Raw genomic sequence first — 17,212 nt, forward strand, 5'->3', positions numbered from 1 at the left:
ATCTTTGCCAACTCTTCACACACAATGGCAAGAGTTCACTGAAAAAATTATCAGATATACCAGGAAATAAGAGCAAATGATGGAAAACCAAGAGAAAAAGAAATATCACCAGCCAGCAGAAAAGAGACCCACAGGAAATCTAGATATTGGAATTGTCAGAAAGGATTTCAGACTTCTTAATTTTTTACATTTATAGTTGTTATTTTAAAATGGGGGTTTATTGAGTCATTAGGGCAGCTAATTTTGAAAAATACATTCTTCATCTACTTTTATTTATTCATGGTGTTGGGGATTAAAACCAGGGCCTAACATGTTATGTATATGTTCTACCAGAGCTATATCCCTAGCCCTGAAAAATACATTTTAAAAATAAACTCAGAAATTTGAAGAAGTCCTTATATCTAGAATGATCGATAACTACAGATTTTAATATCTCAAACACTTTGAGTGTTTAATGTATACCAGGGACTGTGCAATATGGGAATAAATCATGGTCCCTGATATCAAAGAATTTATGGCCAACGTGAGGCTGAGGAGCCACAGAGACTTTCACATCCTGACCCCCCGAACCTTAGAATGTGTTAGCTTATGTGTTTGAAGGGAACTTGCAGAAGTAATTATTTTTGAGATATGGTGATTAAACTGGATTATCTAGGCAAACTCAATGTAATCACAAAGGTCCTTATAAAGGGAAGGCAGAGTCAGTGAATAGCAGATGTGGTGACAGAAGGAAAAGGTTTGAGTCATGCATGGCAGGTAAAAGGACAAAGATACAAATTGTCCCAGCAGAATGTCCAGGAAGACACCTTGACTTTAACCTGTTGAGACTGATTTTGGATTTCTAACCTCCAGAACTGAAATATAATAGATGTGTTTTAAGTCACTAAGTTTGTGACAATTTGTTAAGCAGCAAAGGGAAACTAATAGTACCCTATTAGGGTGGACAACTGCATCAACAGATAATTTCCAAGTGGTATATACTGTGGAAGCACAGGACTGGAACTCCCAGTCCAATCTGGAATTCAGAGAATCACATATAATGGTAATCTATAAGATTCCACAATCATTGATGACACAACCAGTACAGGGATGCTTGGGTCCCTTAAATCAAAGGCCAGACTGGAAGAAACCTTGGACTGCATGCTGTGAAGTGAAAACTCCATGCAGAGACAGTGGGAATCCAGGAAAAGAGCCGAAGTGGGATGTGACTAGATCTGGTAGGTTTTTTTTTTTTTTAATTGAACCCCAGGGGCTCAATAAATTGAGCCACATCCTCAGCCCTTTTTCTATGAGCAATAGAGAGAGAAGGTCCATCATAGGTTACGTTACTGTCCAAGTGAGAGATTATTTGCTGAAAAAATACATGAACATATTAGGAATCTTTTTGACAGGTATACACAGGACTCTGTGACAAATCACTAGGTGAGATGTCTTCTGGAAGTTATAACCACAGATTTTACATTGTAGGAAAAATAATGTATATTAAAAACAAGTTCACCAAGACCTTATTTATATAATATGTAAAAATAATTTGGTATGGAGTGAGCTGGTATTTAATGTGCAGGTATAAACACCTGTAGGTTAAAGGCAGAATTCCTTGGAGCTGGCACAGGCACCTTCTGTGGGCAGCTGTTCTAAAGTTCTCAGAAGCTCTCAAATCAGCACAATACTGTCCATGTAAAATGTTTCCCCTTCTATCTGCAAACTTGCCTTGCAGAAAATACTGTGTGAATGAAGAGTAGTATAAAGAAAGATATTTAATTTCTCAAAATGATTTTTCATCTTCTGTAGACTAGGTCTAAGAAATAGTTAATCAAAACTTTCAGATAGCATTTTTCAGTTAGTGAATGTACTTTTTTATTTAATATTTAACTTGCACTTTTCTAACAAATTTGAGATTCTAGGCTCTGGAATTTGGTTTAAAGATATTTAATTTCAAGACAGGCAATCCTTAAGTTTTTAAGAAATAAGGCCATATTGGTTCATAATAGCAAATACTCTACAATTTGTGGTTGGTATTGTTCTATGTGCCTTCTATGTAAAAATTAATTTAGTTCTTATAACAATCCTATGAGGTATTTTCTATTTTTTTTCTCATTTTAAAGATGAGAAAATTGAGGCAGAGGTTAAGTTGCTTGGTCTAATATCACATGGCTACCAAGAGGCTGTGTTTAGATTTAGACCTAAGCAATATGGTTACTGGAATACTATGCTAAGTGAAATAAGCCAATCCCCCCCAAAACTAAAGGCCAAATGTTTTCTCTGATATGTGGATGCTACTTCAAAATAAGGGGGATGGGCAAAGAAGAATAGAGTTACTTTAGATTAGGTAGAGGGGAGTGAAGGGAGGGGAGGGGGTATGAGGGTAGGAAGAATAGTAGAATTAATCAGACATAATTACCCTAAGTATATATATGACTACATGACCAGTGTGATTCCACATCATGTACAACCAGAAGAATGAGAAATTATACTCCGTTTATATATGATGTGTCAAAGTACATCCTACTGCCATGTATAACTAATTAGAACAAATAAAAAATATAATAAAAATTGTGCTTTTAACTAATGTCCTGAACAAGCTATTCCATTAACATAGACTGGACACATTTGTGTCTTTCCACATTGTCAGGATTTATTGAGTAATAATAAATTTACAAGCTACATCAATTTCATCAGCTTCAAATTCCTGAAATTACTCATGGTTCACTTGGTGTTATGACCCAGGCAATCATAATTTCTAGCTTTCCATTTCAGTCTTAATTACTAATGTTTATAACACTCAAATCACACATCATACTTAACACAATGCTATATAGGTTACAGAAGGCTAAGGAAGGTTAAGGTGGACACAGGGTTTTAAGAGGCCCTATGGCAGGGAGCAATATAACTACAGAAGACTTACTGCAAGTGGTCAGAACAGGAACCAGCTGAAGAACTTGCTCAGGGGTCAAGGCTATCAGGGTGCTGAACTTATTCTAAGCCAAGGTCTAGAGGGCAGGCAGTTGTGAAGTGGGGGAGGGTGAGGATCTGCTGAGCTGAAGTCCTAGGAACAGAGTTGGGAGTTTGTTACCTGTGGACCTCCTGAGCAGTTCACTGGATGGGTTGCAACACCACCCATTACCGTTTTGGTGGTCCTCCTTTTATGTATTTCAGGTGAAAGGATTACTTCTGGTGAGATTGATAAACTCAGGCGCCTTGTTTCTCTGATATGGGTTTGATGTCCATGCATCCATGAGTTTCTGATTTAATTTGGTAAGTTCACAAGTGGTCATTATTCATTATTCAATTTTCAGTTTGTGCCTTATGATCATGCTGTATTGCTGGAGGTTATTCTTCTTGATGAATTCTGTATGTCTACCATCTGGAGGTTATCTGTTTGCTCAGACAAGTTTTCGAGTCATTCTGCTTTATCACTTTAATTCAAAATAGAGTACCTCAGGTCAAACTGCTTTATAAAATGGAATAAGTCAGGGCACTGCTGTTCCATACAAATGGAGCAACTCAGAGCAGGGCAGTGCCTTCTCTCCACAATCATTACTTGATACTCCCTTTCAACACTAACTTATTTATAAATTAGTGTATTTGCAGATTCAAATTGCTCTTACTTGTAACTTCAGTTTATCATAATGAACTATTGGGAGATTAATTATGTGTGATTAAAGTAAATGTGAAGAACACGGCAAAGCAGATTTCAAGATCACTCAGAGAGTAATGTGAAAAAAGGTTTGCCAGAAGCTAGGCATGGTGATGCATGCCTGTAATCTCAGCTACTGAGGGGGCTGAGATGGGACATCAGTTGAGTCCACTAGTTCAAGATGAGCTTTGGCAACACAGTGAGTGAGATCCCTGTATCAAAAAAAAAAAAAAAAAAAAAAAAAAAGTGAAGGTCAAAAATAAATAAAATGCCCACTAAGCACTAATACCACAAGCAAGAACCAAAGGAGCATGGGTCAATCTTTTTTGTCTGTTTTATTATTTTTATGTTTAAGTAGAGTTGGCATTCGATAAATATTTGATCCACTGCAAATCTGTGGTCTCTGTATTTGTTTTTCATTACTGCAACAAAATACCTGGGGCTGTATTTTTTAACAAAGAGGTTTATTTTGGGTCAGAATTCTGGCCTAAGTGTGAGGGGCTACATGTGGTAATGGTCTGCTTGCTGACAGAATCCCAAGGTGGTTCAGGGTTATCACATAGAAAGAGATTAAGGGACAGGTATGTTCATTTCTCCTGAATTCTCTCCCTCTGAGCTACAACCCCAGCCCCATTTCCACCTTCTTAATACCTCACAATGGGGATCAAACTTCAACACATGAAATCTTGGAGGATAGCATTCAAACCATATCCAAACAATAATATCTAATAACCTTATATCTAAATCAGCTCACAAAGGCTCTACTTCTCAATACTATTGTTGTATAAATTTCTACCTTGACATTTCCATGGTGTTGGAGACCTCCTGCTGGCTCTACCACTGAGCTATAATCCCAGTCACACACATTTCCACCTTCTTTTTTTTAAAAGTTTTTAAAAATATCTTTGTTTTATTTATTCATTTATTTATTTTTTATGTGGTGCTGAGGATCGAACCCAGTTCCTCAGGCATGCGAGGCAAGCGCTCAACCACTGAGCTACAACCCCAGCCCCAATTCCACCTTCTTAATACCTCACAGTGGGGATCAAACTTCAACACATGAAAACTTGGAGGATGGCATTCAAATCATATCCAAACAATAATATCTAGAACAAAGCTTTTCAAGAGAAATTCTACCTGGGTACTGTGGTGCATGCCTGCAACACCAGCTACTTGGGAAGCTGAGGCAGAAGATGGTAAGTCTGAGGCTAGCGTGGATAACTCCTGGGTAAGATCTTGTCTTAAAATAAAAAAATAAAAAGGACTGGGGATGTAGCTCAGTGATAGACTGCTCCTGAGTTCAATGGCCAGTAAGGTGTGGGTGGGGAGGAGAGCACTGGACATTGATTACTTATTTTGGTACTTGAAGTTACACACACACACACACAAACAAAACAAAAAACTCACCAAAAAACCTTAATAAATTCTCCTTGCTAAAGATTCGTAGAAACTTAAGTATACACACCAAAACTTTAAAACTTTCTACTCACCAACACATACTTTTTCGGAGTTGCTGTCCTCTTTAGTGTGATTTCTCTCTCCATGAATTTGCAAAAACATATGCATGTTTATATAACTTAAAATACAAATGCAACCATAAATATGCATTATTTTGCAACTGCCTGCTGTTGGTGTTTCTTACCATTACAGATCTACTTCTTTTAATAACTCTTTAGTAATTCATAAAGGCTATATTGTTTTCTATTACTATCCCATTCTGAGGGACATTTAGATCGTTTCCTATTAAAAACCACGCTGCGGGCTGGGGATGTGGCTCAAGCGGTAGTGCGCTCGCCTGGCATGCGTGCGGCCCGGGTTCGATCCTCAGCACCACATACCAACAAAGATGTTGTGTCCGCCGAGAACTAAAAAATAAATATTAAAAATTCTCTCTCTCTCTCTCCTCTCTCACTCTCTCTTTAAAAAAAATAATAAAAACCACGCTGCAATGTACATTCATGGGCAAATATCTGGATAAACGTAGAATGTGCGGGTAACACCAATCCCTTATTCGTGGAGAAGCCCCCTCCGCGTTCCTAAAAGCGCCGGGAGGAGAGCCGTGGAATGCAGGGTAAGCAGGAAGATACCCTTTAGGGCAATCGTTAATTCTTCCTCTCGCACTGAGGTCTTGGACGAGCTGGGAGCGCAAGGCCTCCGCTGCCGGGTGACAGGAAAGACGATGGACCTTTGCGCTTCTTGGAAAGGCGCCTGGACAGCGTCCTCCCCAAGACCACGCCTTCCTGTGGAGCCCTCACGCCGTCGATGCGGCCCTTTCAAGGCCGGACTGAGGAGTAACTCCCCCCGGCAATAAAAATAGTCGTGAGACCGCAAGGTGAAATTGCGGGAGCCTGTGTGGCATGGGAAAGTAGTGAGCGGTGGCAAGGCCCACGCAAGGACCCAAGAAGCCCGCGGAAACAGGCGCCGCCGCCGCCATGGCGACCGCGTCCGTCCCCGGCGGAGGACTCACTTTCCCAGCGGTCCCCGCGGCCGCAGGGGTTGCGAGCCCGGCCGGCCCTCGCGCGCGGGGGCGGGGCCGAGGCCGGAAGTCACGTGCTGTGACAGCCGCTGGGGCGAGGCCGGCGTCGCCGCCTGGGCTAGTTGAGGCTGTGTCTGTGGGAGGCGCTGGGGTGATGGCGGTGGAGACTCTGTCCCCTGACTGGGAGTTTGACCGCGTTGACGACGGCTCACAGAGTAAGGGAGTGTCAGGGCGCGGGCCGCGGGCGGACCCTCCCCGGCCGGCCGCAGCCGTGGCGGCGCTCCTGCAGGAGGGCTCTGCGTCGGGGCGCCGCGCAGCCGTCGGGTCCCGGACCCTGGCCACCCCGGGGGTGTGAGTGCTACGCGCCCTCGGGTGTGCCTTCCCGGGTCGGGGCCCGCAGACGGCGGGTCGGCCGGCCGGGGCTCTGCGTGCGCGGGCCGACCGCGGTGGGCTCTCTGCGGCCGGGGCTGCGGGCGGGCGCGCCCAGGAGGCCCCCGGCCTGCCTCGCGGGGACCTCGTCGAGTTCGCGGAGCGTGCACTTCAAGCAGAGGCTCTTGCCTGGGTTCCTGTTTCGGTTTCCTGTTTTTCTTCTTTTTCTCAAACCAACTTTTGGAAGTTTGGGTTCCGGTACTTAGAACCGTAGAAAATAGCGAGGAAACAGCTGTTCACGCGGTAGAAAATAACCCGAATATCATTTTACCCTCTTCCAGGCCCATTATGTTAACTCGTGTGTTTCCTGGGATGGCGAGTCTTGCATCGCAGCTATAAAAGCTTTAAAAAATTACAACAGAGCTTGAAATTTTGCTTCATAAATAGAATGGACTGATTTTTTTAAACGTAGAATTCAACAACCAGAAAAAGGAAAACCTAACAGTTTCTTTTGGCAAAATATAGAGCCCAAACTAATTATCTTAATGAAACTACTTGAGATTACTGCAAGTCCTCAGTCTATCTTTGTTGATATTAATCTATTTAAAGAGATATTGGGGCATGCTGTTTTCCCCAAATCGGAAAGTCAGTTTTTAAAAATTCTAGGTGAACTTTGTCTGATTTTATAAAGAGAAACTTAACATCTATGAATTTAAGATTATTCATTTCTCAAAGATGGGTAAACTACATCCAGCATTGTTTGAATTTTTTTTTACAAAACATTTTTTAAGATATTAACGCTTATGCAACATAAAAGTAATCTTGGAGCTATTGACAAAAATCTTGAATCATTTTTTGTTGCAGATCTTTGGTGCTTATTGTGAGAAGCGGGTTGTCGTGTATGGTGTTTTGTAGGCAAAGGTTTCCTATGTTAGTATCTTCAAAACAATAATGAGGCTGGGGGTTGTGGCTCAGCAGTAGAGCACTGGACTAGCACATGTAAGGCCCTGGGTTGGATCCTCAGCACCACATAAAAATAAAGATATTGTCCAATTAAAACTAAAAAATAAATAAATGGGATGGGGTTGTGGCTCAGTGATAGAGTGCTCGCCTGGCACACGTGAAGTACTGGGTTTAATCCTCAGCACCACATAAAAATAAAATAAAGGATATTAAAAAATAATGAATGAAGATATGTTATTTGGTTTTGAAATGATTCCAACTTGAAGTAGAATAATCTGATTCATTCAACAGACATTTTCTACACTCCAGTTGCTGTTAAGGGTACAAAGATAAGGCAAGGAAGGGTAACTATTGGAAAAGATGACTGTTATACAGGTGTTTAGAATTCTGAATAATCATGTGATTCTTATGTCAAGTCATGTACTTTAACTTTTACTAATTTTTCAACTGTTCATTATTGGCAAGGAACCTCAATGTTATTAGGGTTTTCTTTTCCCTTCTATCTTGTGAATTCTCAAACTAAGGGAGCAATTTATTGGTGTGTTTTTCTAGTATTGTCTTTGAGAATTCATTTGCTGGTCAAATGAAGCTTGATCCTTTCCCATGTAACAGAATAGAATGTCAATTTGGGGTCCTGAACACTTATGTAGTTTTTATGTTAGCTGTAGGAAAGAGAAGACTGGTTTTTATTGATTTTTGGACTATGAATTATATCTAGACTAAATGTTTTCCAAAACTACCTAGATTAATGCTGTAATGAGATAGAAACTTTATTGAGCTAAATTGGTTCTTCTGATTCAGATCATGAGTTGCAAACACTAAGGAAAAATAGGAAGGTAGATCTTTAATACAGCATGAGTCAGAATATACTTTATCTTAGAGTTGCTTTAGATTGCTAAGTTAAAAGTTTTAAAAAAAATTTTAGTTGTAGGTGAACATAATACCTTTATTTTATTTATTTATTTTTATGTAGTACTGAGGATCAAACTCAGTGCCTCACATATGCTAAGTAAGCACTGTACCACTGAGCTACAACCCCAGCCCCATATTGCTAATTTGAAAAGAACAATTTTCTTTTTTTAGAAGACAAAGATTGAATAGTTATACACATCAATAAAAGAAACTTGAATTTGCTGCCTTTGTGAATAAATAATTCTTATGTATAGGATGAAGTAATTACTTTCATTAATTTTGATGATCTGGCATTTTTAAAATATGGTTTATTCCAGTGACTTTAAGCTTAAAGTCATGAATTGTGTTAATTCTGTAAATATCAGCACAGTATTTTGTTCTGACTTTACTTTTCCAACTTGTTTTTATAGTTAAATAATTTAACAAATTATAAAACATGGTAAAGTTTTAGGCATTATGAGAAAAATATTCTTAAATTATCATCTAAAAATGTTGCTTCTTTAACAATACAGATTTTTTTGGGGGGGCACTGGGGATTGAATCCAGGGGTGCTTAACCCTTGAGCCACATATTCAGTCCTTTCTATGTTTTATTTTGAAACCAAGGTCTTGCTAAGTTGTTGAGATTGGCTTTGAACTTGTGATCCTTCTGCCTCAGCCTCCTGAGTTGCTGGATTTGCAGGTGTGCTGTGCCCGGCTTAAGTTACCAGCGCAGCCAGCAGCTTGTTTATTTTTGTAGTGCTGGGGATTGAGCCCAGGTCCTTGCACATTCTAGGCAAGCCCTCTACCACGAGCCATATCCCCAGCTCAATGTAGATTTTTGCACCTGCTTCAGGCCAGGTTGTGAATATTTATATTTTTCAGTAGAGTTGTTTCTCACTAAAACATAGAATCAAGACATTGAGTTGTCAGAGGCATTATTCAGATTGGTTAGAAGTCCTGGGTAAATGGGTCACTGCTTTTAAAACTGTTTTATGCATTTGGAAAAAGTTGAAGGCTGAATTACTGTTTAACTTTGGAACTTTATTTTCAAGAAGTCCAGACATTCCAAAGTAATAATTAACAATGCTTTGCTGTGATTTCTGAGGTTATTTGAAGTATGTGTTCTGTAATTCATTACTTGTGGCTCTAACATACTGTTTTAAAATTTAAATTTAGAAATTCATGCTGAAGTCCAACTTAAGAATTATGGAAAATTTCTGGAGGAATATACATCTCAATTGAGAAGAATCGAGGACGCGCTGGATGATTCAATTGGAGATGTTTGGGATTTCAATCTTGATCCTATAGCGTTAAAGGTTTGATTTGGCTTGATTATTTTACTTATGTATATATTTTCAGGACCTAGAATATATTAAACTTCAATTTTAAAGTAGAAAATATATTTTATTTTCAATCTTTAAGAGTAAAAAGAAATTACAGAAAATTGTTAACTTTCTTTTCTCTAAGCTAGGTAGATGTTTTTAAAATTTGTTTTTTGAAAGAATGATTCTTGAAGATGTTAGTGTCAAAGAGTGGTACAAGCTCCAGCTTTTTGACTTGGTCATTGTTTTTCATCACTAAAAAAATAATAAGAGTGCTGGATAGACTATTTAAGCTTGGCTTGTTTGTTCTTATGGAGGTTATTTTCATACACTGAAAAGTACTGATTTTTAAAGATACTGTTCAGTGAATTTTGGGAACATGTATGTCTATAACTTGTATCCCAATCAAGATATAAGAATATTTTCAAAAAGTTTCTTTGTGTTATATTGGAGATATTGAAGTGGGAATGATTGTTTAATGTGTTACTCTTACTCTGTTACATTTTGAGATTACTGTCTTGTTCTGTCTTTGAAACTGGTCTATTTCCACTTAAATAATAATTAATATTTGTTGAGCATTTATATACTGTGTCTGTCATAAGTCACACATTGCCTTTTTGTTAATGACAGCTTTCTTGAGATGTAATTTGCATATCATAAAATTAACCCCCTTAAATTGTACAATTCAGTGATCTTTTTTTTATGTTTATTTACAGAATTGTGCAGCCGTCACCACTGTCAGTTTTAGAACATTTTTATCACTCCTAAAATCTTGCACCTTTTAGTCACCCCTGCTTCCATATTGTGCTATACCAATATCCACTGACTCTAGGCTACCACCAATCAGTTTACTTTATCTCTCTATGGATTTGTCCCTTTTGAACATTTCATAATTGGAGACATACAATATGTAGTCCTTTGTGTCCAACTTCTTTTACTTACCATAATGTTTTTAAGGCTCATCCATATAAGGCTCATGAGCATGTCTTACTTTCTTTTTATTGCTGAATAATATTCCTTTGTATGAAATGCAAATACAGTCTATTTATGCATTCATCAATTGCTAAATAGTTGGGGTTTTCCTTTTTGGAATAGAGTTCTAAAATAATGCCGCTGTGAGCATTCGTGTACAAGTTTTTTGTAGACATGTTTTCATATCTCTTGAAGTGTAAGCCTCAGTGGAATTGCTGTGTCATATGCTGTTTAATTTTCTAAGGATCTGTAAGACTTTTTCCCAATGTGGCCACACCATTTTACATTCCTACCATCAATGTATGAGGGTTCCAGTTTCTCTCCATATCATTGTCAACACTTGATATTATGTTCTTAAAAAAATTATTATAGCCATATTAGTGGGTATGAAATTATATCTTATTGTGGTTTTGATTTGAATTTCATATGGCTATTTCTTCTATGGCTAATGATGTTGAGCATCTTTTCCTGTGCTCTTGGCCATTTATACAAATGGAGAAATTCTCTTTAGAGAAATGTGTGTGCAGATCCTCTGCTCTTCCTTTTTTTTTGTCAGGGGTGGGAGGAGGTGGCAGGGTCTTCCATTGTTGCCCATGCTGGCCTCAAACTCTTGGGCTCAGGGGATTCTCCTATCTCTGCCTCCCATCCAAGTAGCTGGGACTTCAGGTGCTCGCCTCTGTACCTGGCCCTAGCCCATTTTAAAATTGGACTTTTTATTCTTGTGTTTTAAGAGAGGTATTGACTTTTAAAATCCCACAACAATGCTGTATCATCTCTGTTTGCAAATGAAAAATAAAGGAATGGAAAAGTTAAGCAACACACTCAAAAAGTGAATTTAAGTGACAAATCAATAAAAGGCAGTTTAGTTCCAGAGCACATTCCTTATCTGCTACTCTAAATTGCCTTACTAATGCTTTATGTATTTGTAAAATGAAATTACGCTAAACTTTTTTGTCTTGCTGACTGGATAAGCATAGTTTTCCTTTAAAAAATCTTTAAGCTAAATTTGTTGCTGTCTGTTTTTTTTTGTTTGACACATCTATCAGAATCATTGTATATAAATTATAGGAATTTCACTAGGAAATTGCCATTGTCAACCTGTATTATCTCTGAAGGTAATGAGTTTCTGTATTTTTTTCAGTAAAACTTCTTGTTTTTTAAAGACTTATTCTTGAGCTTTAAGAGCCTCATAGTTGTGATCATAAACATTGGTGTTTCTCTCAACTCTCAGATTTTATAAAAGGGTGAAATAATCTCTTAGCTTTTATGTTCCCCCACAGAAGCATTCTAATCTCTTAAATTTTATCATTATACAAAACCTTCCTGCTCCCTGTTGCTTTCTTTGGAATCTTCTTAATTCCATTATTGGGCAATTGTTTCATGTTTCTAACTCCACAAGAGTAGTAGTACTTTTGGGGAATCACAAAATCAGGCAAAATCTCTGAAAACAAATTCCAACATAATAATAAGGTTATTTACCTACATAAATATTTAATTATTGTTATTATTACCAAAAGAAAGATCTGAAACTTAAAAGTCATCACTTGTAGATGATGATTATAGGAAGGCTTTGTGAAAGAGGTAGATTGTGAGCTGGTCTTAGAAGATAAGTGAACCCAAGACTGCATTTTTAAGTGATTTTGGGTCTTTGATTTATACAAGAAAAGATGATATTTTCTCTTTTCTTCTTTGTTCTGTTCTTTATGATAACTTACTTTTCCCTTTTAGGTATCATATTAACATCTTACTAAATTGTAAATTGTTTTTTCCCCTCTTTGGTACTGGAGATTGAACACAGGGCCTCACACATGCTAGGCAAGTGCTCTACCACTAAGCTACATCTCAGACCATATTTTACTGAATGTATGCCTGCATAATGAGTTCCAAAATGATAGTTGTCCTTTCCCATGTTCATAATTAATAGAATTTATTGGTTAGTATTATCTCATTACTTAGCATTTTATTGCACTGCATTTATAATCAACCACCTTATGTCCCAGAGCACAACTACAGTCTTTCAGCATAGTGGTGTTATGTTGGGTCATTTCTTCTTGAGCTTGTTTATTTTTCCTTCTTGAGCTTATTATTTTTTTTTACTTCCTCTGTTGAGATTGTTTTGAACAAACAAGTTGGTTGGGTTTTAGTGCTGAGTACAGGGTCTAACACAAGTTTAAACAGAGTATAGATAGTCTCAATTCATGTATTTAAAATTTCAGTGATTTTTTTTTTTTTCCAGATTAAAAAGAAATGTTCTTTTTCTTTGTTTCTATAGCTTTTGCCTTATGAACAGTCTTCCCTTTTGGAACTCATAAAGACTGAAAACAAGGTACAAAGTCCTAAACCTAAAAATGTATTTTAAAAAAATGCTTTTGTTATTTTTTAAAATTTACTTTTTCTATTTTCTTTTCTCTCATGAAACTAGGTTTTAAACAAAGTCATCACTGTTTATGCTGCACTTTGTTGTGAAATCAAGAAATTAAAATATGAGGTAATTATTTTTATATCTAAAACTTTAAAACCAGATCATTTAGAGCAAAAAAGTGCTTGTATATATGTGGTGGTCTATGAATATTGAATATTAAATGAATTATTTGAAATAACAGTAATAATACTAATAGTAAGATACTAATAGTTATAACACCATTGCGTACTTCTTGTGTGCCAAACACCATGCTAATATGGGTAGTCCTCCCTAACTCAGGGAGGTAGGTTAGGAATAGAAGAAACTGAGGCTTAAAGAGGGTGTCACTTGTCTAATGTCTTGCATCTTAACAGTTTGAATCCAGGTCTGGATACCTCCCAAGTTGGTGTTACCTGCCATATGTAGTGGCTAGCTAGATATAACTGATTTCTTTAAAAAACCTTTGAATCCTTAGTATCTATTTGGTTTTGTGTTTTCTTACCCAAGAGCCATTTACACTCTGATAAAAGTTGGTTTAAGTGTCATCTTTTTTTTCCCTCTCACTCTTTGACACTGTGGTTGCTATCTATTAACTAGTGGAACAGTGTGGAACAATGAGGGTGGTCAGATGAGTCAAGGCTAAAGAAATCAGGATAGAGCTTTGAGTATCAGTAACATATTTGTTAATCTTAAGAAAAATTGAATTTACTTGTAAGTAGCTTTTGAAATTAAAAAAAAGTTGTAAATGATGTTGTAGTCCTCTGTTGTTAAGTATAAATAAGAGAGCCTAGAAATTTGAAAACAAAACAGTGTTTAAAATTATTTTATTATTTTTTAAACAGGCTGAAACTAAGTTTTACAATGGGCTCTTGTTTTATGGAGAAGGAGGTATGTTTTAAAGTTTCAAAATGGTATTGTGGTAATGAGATTGAAATGAACAGAAAGTTGACAGAACATGATTATGTCATGTATTAGTGTGAGAAAAAAAAATTCCAGGTTTTTGTTGGTTTATTTGGTTGGTTAAACAAGAGAATTCTCTAAAACTGATTTGTGGTATTTTCGTAAGTTACAAAGCATGGTAATGCATGCCTGTTACACCACCAGAGGCTGAGACAGGAGGATCACAAGTTTGGGGCCAGCCTCAGCCACTTAGCAAGACCCTGCCTCAAAACTGAAAAGGCAATGGGGATGTAGCTTGTGGGGTAGCACCCTTTGGTTTAATCCCAGATACCAAACCAAACTAACCCCCCAAAAGTACCATAATTAGATGAGGATTTTTCTTGAATTCATTTAATAGTGAAGCAGATGGTTACTTTTAATTGTATGACTATTGTCGAATTTTTCTCTTCAGTAAAAATTCTTTAATGTTATGCAGATTAAAATAATGAAGAAAAAGACAAGAAAAAATATAATAAATACTATGTGGATTAGAAGATGTCCTAATTAAAAAAATAAGTGTGTTTTGGTGTTGAATTCAGACGAAAAAATTGAAATGTAATTATTCATGTTGTCCTTTAAAGCTACAGATTCCAGCATGGTGGAAGGTGATTGCCAAATTCAAATGGGGAGATTTATTTCATTCTTACAGGTAAGTGATTTTTGCTTTTTAATGAGCTTTTTCTTTTAAAAGTTTGAATAAATCCCAATTTAGAAAGTTCTGAAAACTTTACATGCTAAGGATATGTGTGCTCTGTGAGACACTTAATAAGCATTGGATTGTAGTTTAAGAGATAGACTTCTGAAAAATTTCCAAGCACTCTTAGAGGAATAAGGTATCAAAATCAGTTTCTTTGCATAATTTTTTAAAGGATGATTTATCATGCTTTTTATAGTCACTTCAACTTTGTACCTTGTGGAAGAAGATAAATTACATGTGGGAAAGTTGTAAATGGTGAAGCTTAAGCTGTTGAATGAGCATTGATGAGATTGTTAAAAGCAGCGGTGCTTGATGCTTCTAATAGAATATTTCAATTTAGATATGCTTTGTATCTCTGAAGAGTTTTAGTGATTCCATATCTTTTGGCTTGATTTAATCAAAAGCATGAAATAATCTCTATTCCCTTGCTGCCCCAGCGGGAGAGCATACAATAATGCACAAAGTGACAAAAACAAAAATCAGGACTAAAGAAAAAATATCCATAGTTCCACCTCCCTTCTGATTGTTGGATATAAGACTTGATACGTTTTATCAAATTGTGCATGCAAATATATGGTTCGAATCCTTATAATTTCTTTCTGGGGTATCTACTTGACCTAATTGAGAGCACTTTGTTGATGATGGTATGTGTTATTCAAGGTCTTATCTAGGAAACAAATCACAGAAGCTCCTTCAAAAGATCTAGATCAGAGGTTACAAAATGGCAAATAGTGTAGCAAGAAGTCTAGAAATCTTAATTTACCACATGGGGGCAATAAGCAATAAAATTTTATATGGAATTGTTTTAAATGAGTAGATTTTAGCTGCATTTGACAAAAAACTAATTATGTTGCATACCTTAGATATACACAATAATATTTTTAAAAAAGGGTATTTAATATAAAGAATTGGTTACACAGGAATTAGAGGACTGAAAGAACAAAATAGGTAATCCAAAGGAAGTAGATATGACCTCAACATCAAGGGAACAGAAGGAACAAGTTGGGTTTTCCAGAATCTAGGAGCTTGAAATAACCATGTGGAATTGGTGTTCATATCCCTGAGGATTTGGCCCTGCCTGTGCTGGTACCTTGAGAGGGTGGTTTGAGGTTATATTTGAAGTGCTGAAAGAAACTGGATACTGGTGCAAACTTCCATTGTTGGGGTGAGGTGCTCTTACATAGGTATCTTGATAAAAATAGCAAAAAATTGAAAGCATGTCCTCTTCCTGCCTCCTAATCTCTTATTGGCAGAATCTAACAGGAGGTCTTCTGGATAGGAAAGTGTCTAAAAAATATAGTTTATAGGGTTTCAGTAAATGTGTCAGTTTCTCCCCTTAGTTTTATTAAATTTGCATTTCTTAATTTGCAGATATTTTATCCTGTGTATACAAATTTAGAATTTTTAATGATTCCTGATAAATCTTTTATTGCTATGAGGTAACTCTTAAGCTATGATAATAATTATATAATATATAATTGTGGGGGCTGGGGTTGTGGCTCAGTGGTAGAGCGCTTACCTAGCATGTGGGAGGCACTGGGTTCAATTCTCAGCACCACATATGAATAAATAAAATAAAGATCCATTGACAACTAAAAAACATTATATATATATTTGTGTAAATATATGTTACATATACAGGTTGAGAATCTCCTATCCCAAAATACTAAAACATTCAGCTCCAAAATCTGAAACCATTTGAGCACTGATGTGACAATCACAAGTAGAAAATATCATAACCCAGATTAATAAAAATACTGTATCCAGTTGCCTGCAGGCTATGTGTATAAGGGGTATATGAAACAAATGAATTTCATATTTAGACTTGGTTCCCATCCCCTGGATATCTCATTATGTATATGCAAATATTCTCAGGTATTCCAGCCAAAGCACAAATCTGGTTCCAAGCATTTCAGATAAAGGATGTTCAACCTGTGTAGTGATTAGCTATAGTAATGCTCATAAAATCTGTTTTGTTTGATAGTAATATGGCTGCCTCAACTCTGTTCTAGTTGGCATTTTCTTGATTTATCATTTTATAATTCTTTCAAATATTTTGTGTCATGCATTTTTTAAGAAAAAAATGCATTTTAAAATAATTGCACATACAGTCATGTGCCATGTAACTGTTTCGGTCAACAGAGGACTGAATTTACAACAGTATTCCCATAAGATTATATTGCTTAGTGGTGTTATAGCTGTATTGATTTGTGTAAATACACTTTGTGATGTCTATACACCTACTCTTAGTGCTGAGGATACAACAGTACATAAAACCAACAAAAATTGCTGCCCTCATAGAGCTTAAAATTTAAAATAGTTTTAAATTTAATCAGATTTAAAATATTTTAGATACACACTTTCTATGGGTTTAAAAGTTGAGGTCTGAGATACAACAGATGTGAATTTATTATTTAATGACAAGCACAACCCTGGAGTAATTGATACTTCACTTATTGTGTGCCAAGCCCACTTATAGATTATAAAGGTACTTAATATTTGAAGTGATTTCTAGACCCCTTCTCTCATCTTCCTATTTTCCA

General features: G+C 36.7%; 1 protein-coding gene across 2 annotated transcripts in view; it reads left to right on the forward strand.

Annotated features, from left to right (window-relative positions):
• The first annotated feature begins 6,170 nt into the window (after window positions 1-6,170).
• The window catches only part of WASHC4 (WASH complex subunit 4), a 61,936-nt gene continuing 50,894 nt past the window's right edge, over window positions 6,171-17,212 (forward strand). For both annotated transcript variants that reach the window (XM_081311400.1, XM_081311401.1), the window contains exons 1-6: window positions 6,171-6,328; window positions 9,515-9,654; window positions 12,905-12,958; window positions 13,055-13,120; window positions 13,876-13,921; window positions 14,554-14,621. In XM_081311400.1, coding sequence (XP_081167526.1) covers window positions 6,268-6,328; window positions 9,515-9,654; window positions 12,905-12,958; window positions 13,055-13,120; window positions 13,876-13,921; window positions 14,554-14,621 — 435 coding nt within the window. In that variant the 5' untranslated portion in view covers window positions 6,171-6,267. The remainder of the gene's footprint in view (window positions 6,329-9,514; window positions 9,655-12,904; window positions 12,959-13,054; window positions 13,121-13,875; window positions 13,922-14,553; window positions 14,622-17,212) is intronic.

The sequence above is a fragment of the Spermophilus citellus genome, assembly GCF_964194105.1.
Source record: "Spermophilus citellus genome assembly, chromosome: 10".
NCBI classification, from domain to species: domain Eukaryota; kingdom Metazoa; phylum Chordata; class Mammalia; order Rodentia; family Sciuridae; genus Spermophilus; species Spermophilus citellus.